The sequence below is a fragment of the Cynoglossus semilaevis genome, chromosome 9 (assembly GCF_000523025.1).
Source record: "Cynoglossus semilaevis isolate Cse_v1.0 chromosome 9, Cse_v1.0, whole genome shotgun sequence".
NCBI classification, from domain to species: Eukaryota; Metazoa; Chordata; class Actinopteri; order Pleuronectiformes; family Cynoglossidae; genus Cynoglossus; species Cynoglossus semilaevis.
Genome location: NC_024315.1, coordinates 19,150,234 through 19,163,791, shown reverse-complemented (window position 1 = coordinate 19,163,791; position 13,558 = coordinate 19,150,234). Strand labels below are relative to the sequence as shown.

The 13,558-nt window shown below is 36.9% G+C and overlaps 2 protein-coding genes across 2 annotated transcripts; both read right to left on the bottom strand.

The window, feature by feature from the left end:
• Positions 1-955: 955 nt before the first annotated feature.
• asah1b (N-acylsphingosine amidohydrolase (acid ceramidase) 1b) lies at positions 956-6,723 on the bottom strand. Its single transcript, XM_008317820.3, has 14 exons — positions 6,569-6,723; positions 6,392-6,438; positions 5,728-5,818; positions 5,548-5,634; positions 5,334-5,412; positions 4,719-4,793; positions 4,587-4,632; positions 4,356-4,500; positions 4,158-4,212; positions 3,614-3,695; positions 2,988-3,119; positions 2,632-2,755; positions 1,941-1,997; positions 956-1,819 (listed from the first exon to the last, which is right to left on the bottom strand). The coding sequence occupies exons 1-14, from the start codon at positions 6,635-6,637 to the stop codon at positions 1,730-1,732; spliced, it is 1,179 nt and encodes a 392-aa protein (XP_008316042.1). The 5' UTR covers positions 6,638-6,723; the 3' UTR covers positions 956-1,729.
• A 586-nt stretch (positions 6,724-7,309) lies between these two features.
• On the bottom strand, positions 7,310-13,298 carry frg1 (FSHD region gene 1). The gene is made up of 9 exons (XM_008317819.3): positions 13,145-13,298; positions 12,237-12,304; positions 11,897-12,019; positions 10,596-10,653; positions 10,265-10,379; positions 9,365-9,469; positions 9,108-9,199; positions 7,716-7,826; positions 7,310-7,436 (listed from the first exon to the last, which is right to left on the bottom strand). Exons 1-9 carry the CDS (start codon positions 13,201-13,203, stop codon positions 7,400-7,402), a joined length of 768 nt encoding a protein of 255 aa, XP_008316041.1. The 5' UTR covers positions 13,204-13,298; the 3' UTR covers positions 7,310-7,399.
• Between the last annotated feature and the right edge of the window lie 260 nt (positions 13,299-13,558).

Below are 13,558 nucleotides of genomic sequence, written 5' to 3'. Positions count from 1 at the left end.
TTGTTGTTTTTGGTCACCATCATAGTTTTTTAATTTTGTTAACTTAATAGTGTTTATTTGCTAACGTCACAGTTCCAGTTATTATGTTAACTTTTTTTATTTACTTCATAGTACATTTGGTCCACTTTATTTAGTGTTTTCTTAAACGCATAATTAGTTTTTTTTCTAACTTCACAGTTACAATTTTTGCTAATTTCATAGTCGTGTTTTTTTTTAAATCTAACTTCAATGTTGTGTTTTTTTATGGAAACTTCATAGTGTTTGTTTTTATTCTAACTTCATAGTTGCAGTGTCTTGCTGTTTTCATAGCTGTTTTATTTTTTATTTTTTGGTTAGCTCCACAGTTGTCATTTGCTATCATCAATAATTGAGAATAGAATTGAAGTTCACAAAACCACGTACCTGCAATAGACAAAAAAGTTGACGATACAGACCCTCAACTACTCCTCAGCATTGAGGAGTTTCAACTGGAATCAGGAAACATACATCGCACTCCCATCTACTGACAAACCCTCATAACTAAATAGTCAGCAACATAATCTCTGCAAAACTATTTAAACATTTGTTTAAATGACTGCTCAAAAAAGAAACGAACAAAAACCAAAACCACAAAAGATGTTTGACACATTACTAATTCTAACACAGAGCACATCTGAACTTTACTTTAGTCAAAACTGATCATATCTCGCTGAGCGAACCCACTTTTGACACTGAAATGGCTCCAGATAGATCCAAGGAAGAGAGCTGGCTGGACCTGCATCTTTGCTCCTGTACAGTTCACATTTCGTGCACTGAAGTCAGCTTCAGCCATTGATTTGATCTGATCTCAGTGATAGGACTTTTATCCCTGAAAAGTTCTATTAAAGGAAGGTGAACTACTTGTCATTGTGACACAGCACACCACTGCACATAACGAAATGTGACCTCTGCTTATAACCCATCACCACATCATCACACATTACAATACATTTTTTTATTGAATTCCTTTGTAAATATAAATCAGTTTTTTTTTTTTTGTAAAAATTAAAGCCGTGAGTGATGAAGAACATTAATCAGTGGTAAATAATCAGTTGACACAAAGTGTAGTAAAGTTAAGAAACATGACAACTATTTTCACATGTGTGCATTCATTTTAGCAGTCCACGTTAAATTCAATTCACATTTGTTTGAAAACTAAAACAAAAATCACTTTTGTATCAGTTTCCATCTAAACAAAGAGAGGTGAAACAAATATTAATATTAGGCAAAAAAAAAAACAAAAAAACAAAACCCAAAACTTTGGTTTGAATCGTACCAACATGTGCCCACGCCCATCTGATTCCAATTCAGTTTTACATTAAACTTTGGTCCTGTGATTGATCACATGCTTTTAGCTCAAACACAACCTTCAACCACCAGTAGGTTTGTTTCCTTCGACACATGACTATAATCTATTCTGGACGATTTTCGAAACCTGCTGTAATCGTCTGACTGAATCAGCATATATTGACTTGTTTCCCCTCAATTTCTCCTGTCTTTTCCCCCATCTTAGACTGACACACCACAGTGTCAGACTATTCGTCATAATGTTTCTGCAAACATACTGCCACTGAGGTTTGATTCCAGGGGTGAAGCCGAATCAACTTATGTTAAAACATGCAATGGTTTGCACGTGATCAGATTATTCAGGATTAATTGTGCCCAAAGAGACGACTCCAAAAGACTGATGAGATGTGGTCATCTGACGGGATCACCAGGGCATACAGGGATTTGGACAGTCACGGATGTAGGACTCCAGTCGTCCCTCAGACACCTGCATCAGTGTGGTGTATGTAGTCAACTGAGAGAGAGAGATAGAGATAGAGACAGAGAGAGAGAGAGAGGGGTGCAGAGTCAAGATCACAGCAGCCCAATAACTTTATGCCCATTTTATGCCCAGAGACTGGTGAATGAAGACTCACCTTATTCAAGACTGGTTTGGTTGAGAGCACATTGTACATGGTCTTCAGAGAGATGCCCTGGAAACATGGAGACACAGCAAAATGTCATTAAGATATAGAAAGACACCGGGGACATAAAATCTATATAAAAATAATTTTAAAAAAAGTAGATAAATAACACACACATTTATGTACTGTACATGTTTATTCATCTAATCCAAGGCATGGGCAAACTAAGGCCTGGGGGCCAGATGCGTTCTGTTCATCTTTTTAATCCGGCCCGCCAAACTTTTCTAAATCGTATAATTGATTTATATTATTGTACTTCTGCCTTTTCCCTGCAATACCTACGTTTTCCCCAAAAGATGGCGTAGAAAATAAAAGCATTTTAGCTTTTTTTATATTTTTTATTCAATTTTAGGACAATTGTGGCCCACAAGTCAAAAAGTTTCTAATCTAATCTCTTTCCCGATGCTGACGCTTTCGGTTTTTTTTTTTTTTTTACAGATAGATGTGCGTGATAATAAATTGTCAATATTTTCTGTTTTACACTTTTAGTCTGACTTTAGTCAAAACCTATTACTGCAGAAAATCCATCAAATGTTTTAAAAGACAAAAAAAAAAACAACAAAAGAATAAATGACAAACAGTAACTCCGGAGGAACAAACGTTCTTCACTACACCAAACTGGCTGTCATCAGGCGGAACTCACTTTCTGTGTGGTCTGGTTCATGCACTTCATGGCAGGGGTTCTGCGGTTGTCCAGGAAAAAGGGTTCATCCCAGTGGTCGTAGTTTGTCTCCAGGACATACCACCGACCCAGTTTTAAGTCAATTCTGCAAATCAAACACTTCTTAAAAACAAAAAAACAAAACAAAACAAAAAAACATCATGTGACATTCAGGAGCAGATCAGATGTTGAAACTCGTCACTTCCTTGTTCAGCCAAGTTTCTCAAGATAAACCTGAGTCCAGTTGTGTTCATGTGACCAGGAAGAGATTTGAGTAGACTACTAGACTAGATATGTTTGTCCATGTACAAGATCAACAAGAGAAATCCACGACTCACTCTAGTAGATCCAGACTCAGTGTCCTGGAGCGGGTGATGACGCAGCCCTGACCGGTCTGATTCCCCCCAAGGATGAAGTAGGCTGGAGCCAGCAGCTTGGTCTGAGCCAGACGAGTTTTGGCTTCATTGTAGCTGATTTAGAGAAAAGACAAGATGAAATGATTAGAAGAACGAGTCAGGCATCGGACCATCTGAAGGCTGTTCCAGTTTGTGAAATTGCAGGTAAACCCTTAATGCAACTTAACTGGGAACTTTTTCTTAAATGTAGTATTTTATACAAATACCGAAGCAGTAGGTTGGGTAGCTTGTTTTATTTTTAAATAAGTATGAATGAATTTTTTTTGTTGCGCCACAGCACTCAACTCAAACTGTGTTTGTAGCACCCTCTGCAGGTGCGGAGAGGTATTGGTACATGAACTGAAATTAACAAAGTAACAATGTTGCATACATTTCCTTTCAAGCTGAGGTAGCCTTGCTATTTCAAGATTAAAATTAAAACTTAATTCAAGCCGGAACATTAATGTTTGTAACAAAAATACAACATTCTTGAGATAAAAAGTTTGGACCCGCATGTTAAGCCGCATTTCGTCCTGTTAGCTATAGTAGGTATAGTAGCCAAGAGTCACCTGTTCGCATTTTCCAGTACAGAGCGTGTAAGAAAGCCCATCCACATTCCATCTCTCTTCCCCAGGATCCACTCCATAATTCCTACGTGTATGGACACATGAAGACATGGTCACGGATCAATCATTAATGAAAGGATTTAATAAAAAGGGGGAAAAAAAAAATCAACAAAAAAGAAGGAAAAAAAGGGGGTGTCAGGAGTCATTGCCAGGTCAGAATGAGATTCAGTTGAAGTGTTTTTTGTTATCTTTCTACTACCTTTAGTTTACCAAACCTTTATTTACTTCTTTGACTTTTATTAACTTTTGATAATTCTAATCTCTTTTATATACATTGACCCAATCCTTTTGTAAAACTCTGGGAAATGTATGTTTGACTTGCAGTCGTTTCAACTACATTTCAGTCAGTAAACACTGATTTGACCTTTGTGCCCATCCTGCACCACGACAAATTTAACACGCAGTAATAAATGAGTCTTTAGAAACAAAAGCCTTACAGCGTTCCTTCACATCACCATTCATCTAACTGTCAAACAAATACACTCACCTATGTATCCTCCATCCAAGTTGAACCGTTCGTTCATAGTCAGGGTAAAAGTGTTCTGAAAGGAAAATGACAAATCACTCGATTAACGTCTCGTTACATCCACACACAGAAGTAGAGGTGTGTTAACAGCAGCAGCCAAAGCAGGTGTAAGGTTTTATAATGTTGAGACAGACGGCAGCAGTGACATCACAAACTCACAGGTTTAATCCCCGTCAGCATGCCAACATAACCGGCAAAGTTAGTGGACTTAAAGACAGTCTGGTTGTTTCTCCTAAAGTCCAGGTTGACCACCAGGGGCTTCAGCTTCTCACTGATGATCCAGGACTTGTTTTTCGCATCCCAGCTGTGAAGAGCCACCAAATTCCGTTCATGACAGGAGGCTTGTTTGTCTTTTGTAACCACTCCTGAACACCGCATCAATGTACTCACCCCAGAAATAATCCAAAATCCAGATTTCGGCCATGAATCAGATTCCCTGTGAGAGAACCAGACCCAGGAACGTGTCATCACGGATGTTGCACAAGATTAAGAAGGAAACTGAGCGTTTAAACTGTGACCAACCTTTAGTATCTTCTGCAACAACTGATGTGCAAACTGTGAACACCTCATAAAAGATGTTGAATAAGACAATCTCACCTAGAGGGCACAAAATGAATATGAGGATAAAAGGAAAAGTGGTCTTTTAATGCGGCAACTGACGAATATAATCATCGTTGAATAAACTTTGTTTATTTGATTGTGGATTTGCATGGGCCATACGTGATCAAATGGTTTTGGACCAATCGGTTTTAGGGCTACGTCCCATTTCATTTACACCAGAATTCTGCATGTCATTTCCATTAGAGAACAATAGATAAGAAAAACTTAATGAGAGTTGAACCAAAGGAGAAGAAACTAGCGAAGCACTGATACTAATACCACTAGTGTCAACTTTATAAGACTGTCCGGATCACTGCAAATTTACCTAAACACATCCTAAAGAAGTATCGGTACCTGGTATTTTTGAGTGAACAAACTCAGTGAGGGAACTCCAATTGAACAAATCCCTAATTCTTAACGTGACACTTTTATTATAAAGGACAAAAAAAAAGACCACAATCTAAGACCAAGTAGCTAATTTGTCGTCACAATGGTCCAACAACGGTTTAGAAAAAAGTGACACATTTGTCTTCTTACCCAGTGGAACTCCTGACTCTGTGGCTATTCCTTTAATCTCCTCTCTGAACGGATTAGGTAGAGTGTCTGCCATCAAAGGCTGTAGAAAGTCAAATACAAATCACATTGTGTGACCAAAACATTAGTGATGAATCTACTGTATTTTGACTGAAGGTGAGAAGAAGAAGAAGAAGACATAGACGAAGAAAAAGAAGAAGCAGAACTGTGACAGTACCAGTGTGATGTCCACCAGCTCTATCAGTCTTCCACTGGGCACAAAGGCACTAGCCAGGTCTCTGATGGCTTGAATCATATTCTGAATCTACAAATAAAAAAAATAAAAAAATCAGCATTAGAAGAAAATCTAGATTTTTTTTTCAAAACTGACAACAATGTGTTATATGTGAGTTCTTACATCAACTTTTTTGTCAGAAATCACTTCCTTCCATCTGCTGCTGGGTGGTAAATCCAGGTCCACTGTGTACCAGCTGACAGTTTCTCTGAACCTGATGGGAATGTTGAAAAAAAAAACAAAAAACTGCATAATAACAAAAGTCACATCCTGGTACAGGTGAGTTCCAGCTTTTGTTCCTTTTTTATTTCAAAATAAACTTGACAGGTCTGCAATCGCTCAATATATTTAGTTAATTTACATATCTGTATGTATTGTGTATTTTGTTGTTCTATTTTTCGTTCTATTTTTGGTCTTCATAATTCCCAGCGTTGTAGTTAAGAACATATCCTTATCTCGAGTTAAACACAGCACGGATAAAAAGCGCAATACTTCACTAGTAGCAAACACGTACAAAGATGAGAAATATACATCGAATTACATACCTGTGTCGTTAACGTATAACAACGAAAAAAAAACAACGTTTTTGCTGAAACACCTTCGAAGTGTCACGTGTTACCTGTTTAAATACGTTCTGTTTTTTCGAAACAAATGGTAAAAACGCAGCGTTTGGACGTTGAAATTAACGAGGGACTGTAAACGCAGCACAGCAACAACAGTGACTTAAAACAAAAACAAAAAAAAACATTTTTGGATAACAACATGAATCAAAATTGATTTTACTCACGTGGGTCCACTTGGTGGATACATGTCCGTCCGACATTCTTCTGTATACTGTACATTAATAATACAAAAATCATTAAAAACAAAACAAAAAAATCATTTCAACTGTTAATTCTGGGATACAAAACATACAAGAGCCCAGTTTATATGGACGATACGCTCACTATGACGCAACACTTACCGGTGGAACAAACTGTGACACTGTTAATGTAATTAAATAAGTTAAAATTAAACAAACGGCGTGACCCATATTGGATCGGTTTCACTTAAACTCTTGTCTGTGTGTGCGTTAGTATCAGGACGTTAACTACAGCTTGTGACCAGCGGACTGAACCATATGACAGAAAACGAGGGGGGAAACCAGAAGTTGCTTGAAGACGTCTAACTACAGGAATATGTTCAGGATAAAAAAAAAAACTATATTTAGGTATTGAGTTTGTGGTTTTGCTCTTTAGTAACCCAACCAAACAAGAAAAAAAAAACAAACAAACAAAACACATAGATACTCCCTAAAGGCGGTCTTCCAAAACCAGTGGTAAATTCCATACGGAAGTGACTTGCAGCGATTATTCCGAAAGGGGTGTCTCACATCAATTTTTTGGTTTAATTCACCACACAATTATTTACCTACATAAATGGAATTCGGAGAGTGAGGTTGGTATTTTAGCAGTTTTTATGGCAAGTGCAAACACTAAGCGTATTACAAGGTTTGGGATAATTTTGACCTGGTGCAACCAAAAACAATTCTGAAAATCCTCCAGTTGTCCAGCAGATGTCACCATCTCTGAGGCTTTAAAAGTTTGAATCTTTTTCGGCACAATTGTTAAGAAAGCCTCAGTGTTTCAGGCGGCTTAACCTGCTCACCACTATCAATATGTAGACGTTTATATAGGAAAAAAAAACAACATTGCCAGCACAGAAAAAACAAAAACAAATTTAAAATTTTATTAAAAAGAGAATGCAAGAAAACTGCTAAATATAACACCGACTGTCTTCCATAAACATTGCGTCTTCACTTGCAGTATCGATCTGCTTTCATTTTGCTTCTCCTGCAATAAAAAAAAAAGTCACATTACCATCAATCAATAAAGTGCCTCATGAATGAATGAAGAATTGTCTTATCATGAGTTAACTGTTATTGACAAAAAACACATTAACCTGGGTTAGCACTATAGTGCGTCAATAAATTCACGTTATAAAGTTGTTTAATTCTTCAAATTTAGGTTCACAATTTAAAATTTTTAATTCAACGGTAAAAATTAATATGGATTTTAATATTGTTTAGTTGAATAAAAAAACAACAACACAACATTGGTTTCTTTCCTCACCTGTCCAGCAACGCCTCGTGAAACATCCCATCCTTTCTGGCCTTCTTTAACACAGTGGCATCACCTTCGTTAACTCTGAGTCTACGATCCTGAAAACTCTGAAACTTTTTCCTGTGAACCAAGGAGTACAAAACAGATTTAAAAAAAAATGACAAAACTGTCAGTAAATCATACAATACAAATTTTGGATATTTATGTGGATTTTGTATATATTACCATCAGAATGATTGATGTGCAGTGACGTGGACGTGACATGTAGTGTGTCTATACAAGTCTGATCAGTCAGGTTACAGCTGTATAAACTGTGAGAATGGACCCTTCAATTGGATTGTCCCTTTAAATAGACAAAGCTGTGCAGAGTTTTTATTTCCTGTGATAATTGTGTCAATATCGTAGTCACTTTTTTTTTTCTACAAAGCTTTTGTACAGAGTTAAAGGGGACAAACAAATCATCTCCTCTAATCAGTACCTCCATAGACCTGCCTTTGTTTTATGAGTCCTGCTGTGCACTCTGTCCTGAGAGGCGTTTCACGAGCTGAACACTACATCAAAACCCAGACTCAAGGGCAGCCATTATCAACATGTCAACATGACGAGTCCATTTCCACACCATTCATCTAAAACAAATAATAGAGTCGGAGCACAAGCCGAAATTGTGCCGGAGCAAAAAGAAACTGCCTCAGAATTTATAGTTGGGAAGTCAACAGGCGGCAGAAGGGCTGTATATAAAACACCAACTGCTCTTCCTTCACACTCAAACAGCTGACCGTCAATTCCATCTTTAAAGCATTTGGGTTAAAAACGTATTAGCGGTCAGGTTTGGTTGTTTTTTTGATTCAGTCAAATGGTCTGAATGAATGGTCTGGAAATAATAGTAATAATTAAAAAAACTGGGAAGAATTAGAATTTAAAATATGCATTCATTTTTTTCTAACGTTTACCAGTGGAGCTGTTCACAAACTTAACTTTCATTCACTTTAATGAATACTGTTTGGAAAAAAAAATCTTTTCTTTAATGAATACTGTTTGGAAAAAAAAAATCTTTTCAGTGTTACTGATTGATTTTCTTTTTTAAACATACTGTTTTTAATGGGCATTACTTGGCATTTGTTTTAAATCTCCACCTCATGGTAGATTGTATCTGTTTTTTTTTTTAAAACATACTGTTTTTAATGGGCATAACTTGGCATTTGTTTTAAATCTCCATCCCTGATCTCTCTCTCTCTCACCCCCCCTCTCTCTCTCTCTTTCTCCCTCTGTTTCATTCTCTCTCTCTCTCTCTTTTTTGTATTACTTCCTTCCTCCGTCATCAGGGCCTGAATGCAGAACAGACTTTAAAAAAAAAAAAAAAAAAAATTTACTGCCAACGGTAAACAGTGGAAATTTACATACACATAACTGATCTCGCAGGACTTCACGTTGCCCCTGTCCTCCTCTGCCAGGTCATCTTTATGCTTGACCTCTCTTTCTGCACTCGATCTGATCTGTTTGTCGTAGGAGAATGGGGGTGGAGGGGGGGGTAAACCAGAGGAGTCACATACAACACTTCTCCCTCCTTTTTTACAAAGTCACAGCCAGACAGCGGTAACAAACTCCAAATGAAAGGACTAACATGCGACACGGTGGAAGTACACAATCCACCTCCTCACCTTCACCATCTCGTCGTCCCCTGCCGCCTTGCTCTTAGCAACAATGTCCCCGCTGTCACTGTAAGAGATGAAGCAGCTATTTGCTGCCATCAGGGCCATTTTGCCCTGAAGCAGAGGAGACAGAACAGAGGAGAGGCAGTACATTAGACAGAACCACAGACTGGATGTTTTTGACAAGTATGAAAGGATGCCTGATATTTGATGTTAAAGGGACTGGGCCAGGCGGGTTGTTTATTGATTCAACAAAGCATCAAGTCGAACAGTGTGCTCCCATGATAAGGCGTGTGCTGGCTGCATGCAATAAAGGACTTGTCTCTGGCTAAAGCCAAGTGTTATCTAATGCTGGATGCCATTCAACAGTGAGATACAAAGGAGGAAAGCAGTGGGAACATGATGTGACAAATGCTAAAAAAAAAAAGTAGTATTTTTATTTACATTTAAGAAAATCTAATAAAAACAAAACAAAACAAAAAAAAAAATCAAAAAGGTATCCATGTTGCATATTAAACATATCTTCCTGATATATAAGATATTGTTGGGTACATATCTTCCTGATATATAAGATATTGTGGGGTAAACAAAACAAAAAAACTCACTAACATCTAACATGCACCTCTTCTTACTCTATGACCTACTATCCTTATGACTTACTTATGACATATTCTTATGACATATTTTTATGACATACTATTCATCTTACTCCATGGCTATAACTGTGCCTTTTCTATTTATTATTTATGTATTTTGTATGTTTACTGCATTTACTGATTGTTGATTGACTGACTCAAGTTGTAAGTCACTTTGGATAAAAGTGTCTGCTAGATGTATTGTAATGTCATGTAATGTATATAAAAAAAGGTTGAAACACAGATGGCCAAAACATTTAGGGCCTAAACTTACCTCTTGAAAGACTGGTTCCCATTGTTCCCTAGAACCAATTGCATCAGAGCGCCCCACCACCAAACCTTCAGAGTTGATGCCCAGGTACTTCCCATATCCAGACTTGAAGGCCAGTCTGAAGCAGCAACAATCACACGAAAATAGTCAATAACAGACACTGTTATTGCAATTTTTTTTTAAATCTCTTTTTTGGTGTTTCCAAGATAATGTTTTTCTCTCATAAACACAATAACTACACTGACCAATTAACCCTGCAAGAGGTCGTACCAAATGCATAATTAAAGTTCTAATTTTACTGCATGTGTGAAAACTGATGTGTGTTTGTATTCACCGTGTGTCTGAGAGCTTTATGGCAGTGAACTGCTCTGGTGGATCTGGTCCTTCATCATCTGAAACATATAAAAGACGTTCCGTATGTTGGCTGCTGCTTTTAAATACATATTACATCTTTTCTCCATGCCTGGTCTGAACAAAACATATAAAAGACGTTCCGTATGTTTGCTGGGGCTTTTAAATAGATATTACATATTACTTTTCTCTATGCCTGGTCTGAATAAACGAAATATAATGTATATTATTAAACTACACAAAAGGTATGAGGTGGATTTGAATTAATGACTGTGTTATGGTCATATTAAATTAAAATGTTCATCGTTTCCTCCCAGGTGTCACACGTTCATGCAAGGCTGTATTCAAAAATGCAAAACCCCCTCAGGCTTGTATGGAGCTCACGTGAGACCTGTTCACCAGCACAGACAAATATGAAAAAGAGCTACTGTGTTTGTCCTGCAGTCTTCTGGGCTCTGTGTGAGTTTAAATACAGCGGTAACCAGATTGTGATTAGGTCACATCCTGACCTTTACAATAAATCAATTTTAGTATACCATACAAAAACCTGGCGAAGTGAGACCAGAGTCCACTTCACTTCAAAATAAAATGGTGGTGAAATGTCACATTAGACACTTCACAAAAGCTTTTCATTTGAATATGTCGGAGATTGACCTTTACTTGAGCTAATTGAACATCAGCATGTTTTCACTGACCTGCGGGTGAATATTTATTTATTTTCTTAAAGAATGTCCGATTCCTCTTTCCACACTGTGAGCTTGTGTGAGCCTCGTGCAAAGATGACTTCATATGCAAAGGGAGAGTGCAATCAGGGAATCGGATTGTTTCAATCTCAGAACCATTTAAGCCCGTTCTCACAAAATGGGGTTTAATTAATCGTAAGTATTGTCTCTTTCCGGGCAGACTGGTGCAATAGGCTCAGCTTCCTCAGAGGAGCCCTGAGGCTGAAGTGCGTAGGCTTTTCCCTTCTCCTCAACTCAACCAGCCTGCGCTTAGCATAGTGCAATCTGGAGTCTGGATTTCCTATTTAAATACTTTCAGCTCCGTTGACGTAAGTACAACAGAGTTCTAGCCCCTTGAACCTCCCAACTTCAGGGGCCTTTAAGGGTGAGAACATCTGTTAGATTACCTTGGATGATACATTGAGCTGATTTAACGATGAGTACGCCGACACCATTGATCACATGCCTTGCAAAGCATCACAATTAATACAACCACTGCACAGACCAATGAACACCTTAATGTCAAGCAAGTAATTAAAATTAAAACACAAAACACACTTACCATTGTGTGGTGCACCGATTGTGAAAAGTCCAGTGTCCAGTGCATGGACATACGAGTTGCTGTGCATTTCAATTGCAACTAATCCAGTGATGTCTCCAAATTTTCGTACTAACCACCAACCGTCTGAAGAGCAGAAAAATCCACATCCAAAATGTAAAATATTGGTCCAGAAACTACTAATTACAGAATTAAAGACTACTAACAATTAAATAAAACTAACACAAAAGACAAGTCATGTTTTACAAACATAAAAAGTATGTTGTTAATAAAACAGGTTACATTTATAGATAATATAATACTTCCTTAGAACTGTTAATTATTAATGCAGATATATTATTACCTTTTACATCAGGCTTTACATCGTCTTCTGTGGCCTTCCTCTTCTTTTCCTTGTGTTTCTTTGATTTACTGTGTGGTACAAATTGCTTTTTTTGAACCATAGTTGAGCCACTAAGGAAGAAAGCTAAAACTAAGACTTTGCCATTTATAAACTAAATATTTAGCCATCTATAAACTAAATATTTAGAACATTATAGTTTACTTTAATAAACAGTATTCTATAGGGCAGTATCTTAATTTTTAACTGAAACTAACAAAAGAAGAACTATATAAAATCAACATGAACAATAGTATGAGTTTATGATAAATACATTTCTACAAACAACGGACACTTTTTAGGCTTTAAATTTTTAAAAACATTTAGTTTTATAGTAAGATACATATTATTTTAGTATGAGGCTTTTAAAAAATCGACTTCTCTTGTATAATGTATAAAAAGTAAGTAGTAGTAGTAGTAGTAGTGCATAAGTAAATACACTTTCTACAAATGTATCTGACAACAAGAACTTCAACATTGACAACATCTAAAACCATATAAAAAATTATAGCATTTATTTTTTATTTTTTTCTTCTGGTCAATACAATGTTATGGATAAAAATCGTTTGTGCTCGAATGTATCATGTCTACAATTAATTAACGACAGTTCTTGTCACCGATGTCTTTGTTACAAACGACACCTTGAGGTCGATTGTAAATTAAACACTCTAAACTATTGCTCGTTATAATTAGTCGCCAATCTTAATCGATATGACTGACATGAATGTAAGGAGAGAAGTAGCATAATTCGTAATGTCGTCATCTTAGCCACTGCTAGCCTAGTTGAACTAGGCAGGTAAAACCCCGCTGCTTTTGTCCTAAAAAATACTAAAGTCCTCAGTGGTTCATTATACCGAGTAAAGGATACTTACCCCTTGTTCTGACCTTTCAATACCAATTTAGTTGACTTCACGTGCGAATATTCTGCCATTTGTTACCGCGTTACTTAATAGCTAGCACTGCCTGAAAACGCAGAGTAGAAGTACGGCGGCCACCAAGGGACTTTCAAGTTTTTCGCGAATCTCCCGAGTTAATCTCCACCCTGCGGATAAACGGGCCATTTTCATTTTTTGCTGGACGCTAACATCTTTTTTTTTATATATATATATTTTTGTTTTTTAGGATTTAAGTGTTTATTACTAAACACTGTCAGCGGTGCCACATGCAAAAAAAAGTTTAGCATACATGATAACACAGTAAATCTTACGTTGGAAAATACAAATGAGAACAATTAAAATGCAGGAATTATTTGAATGATTTTTATGAAGTATATTTTTATATTGTAA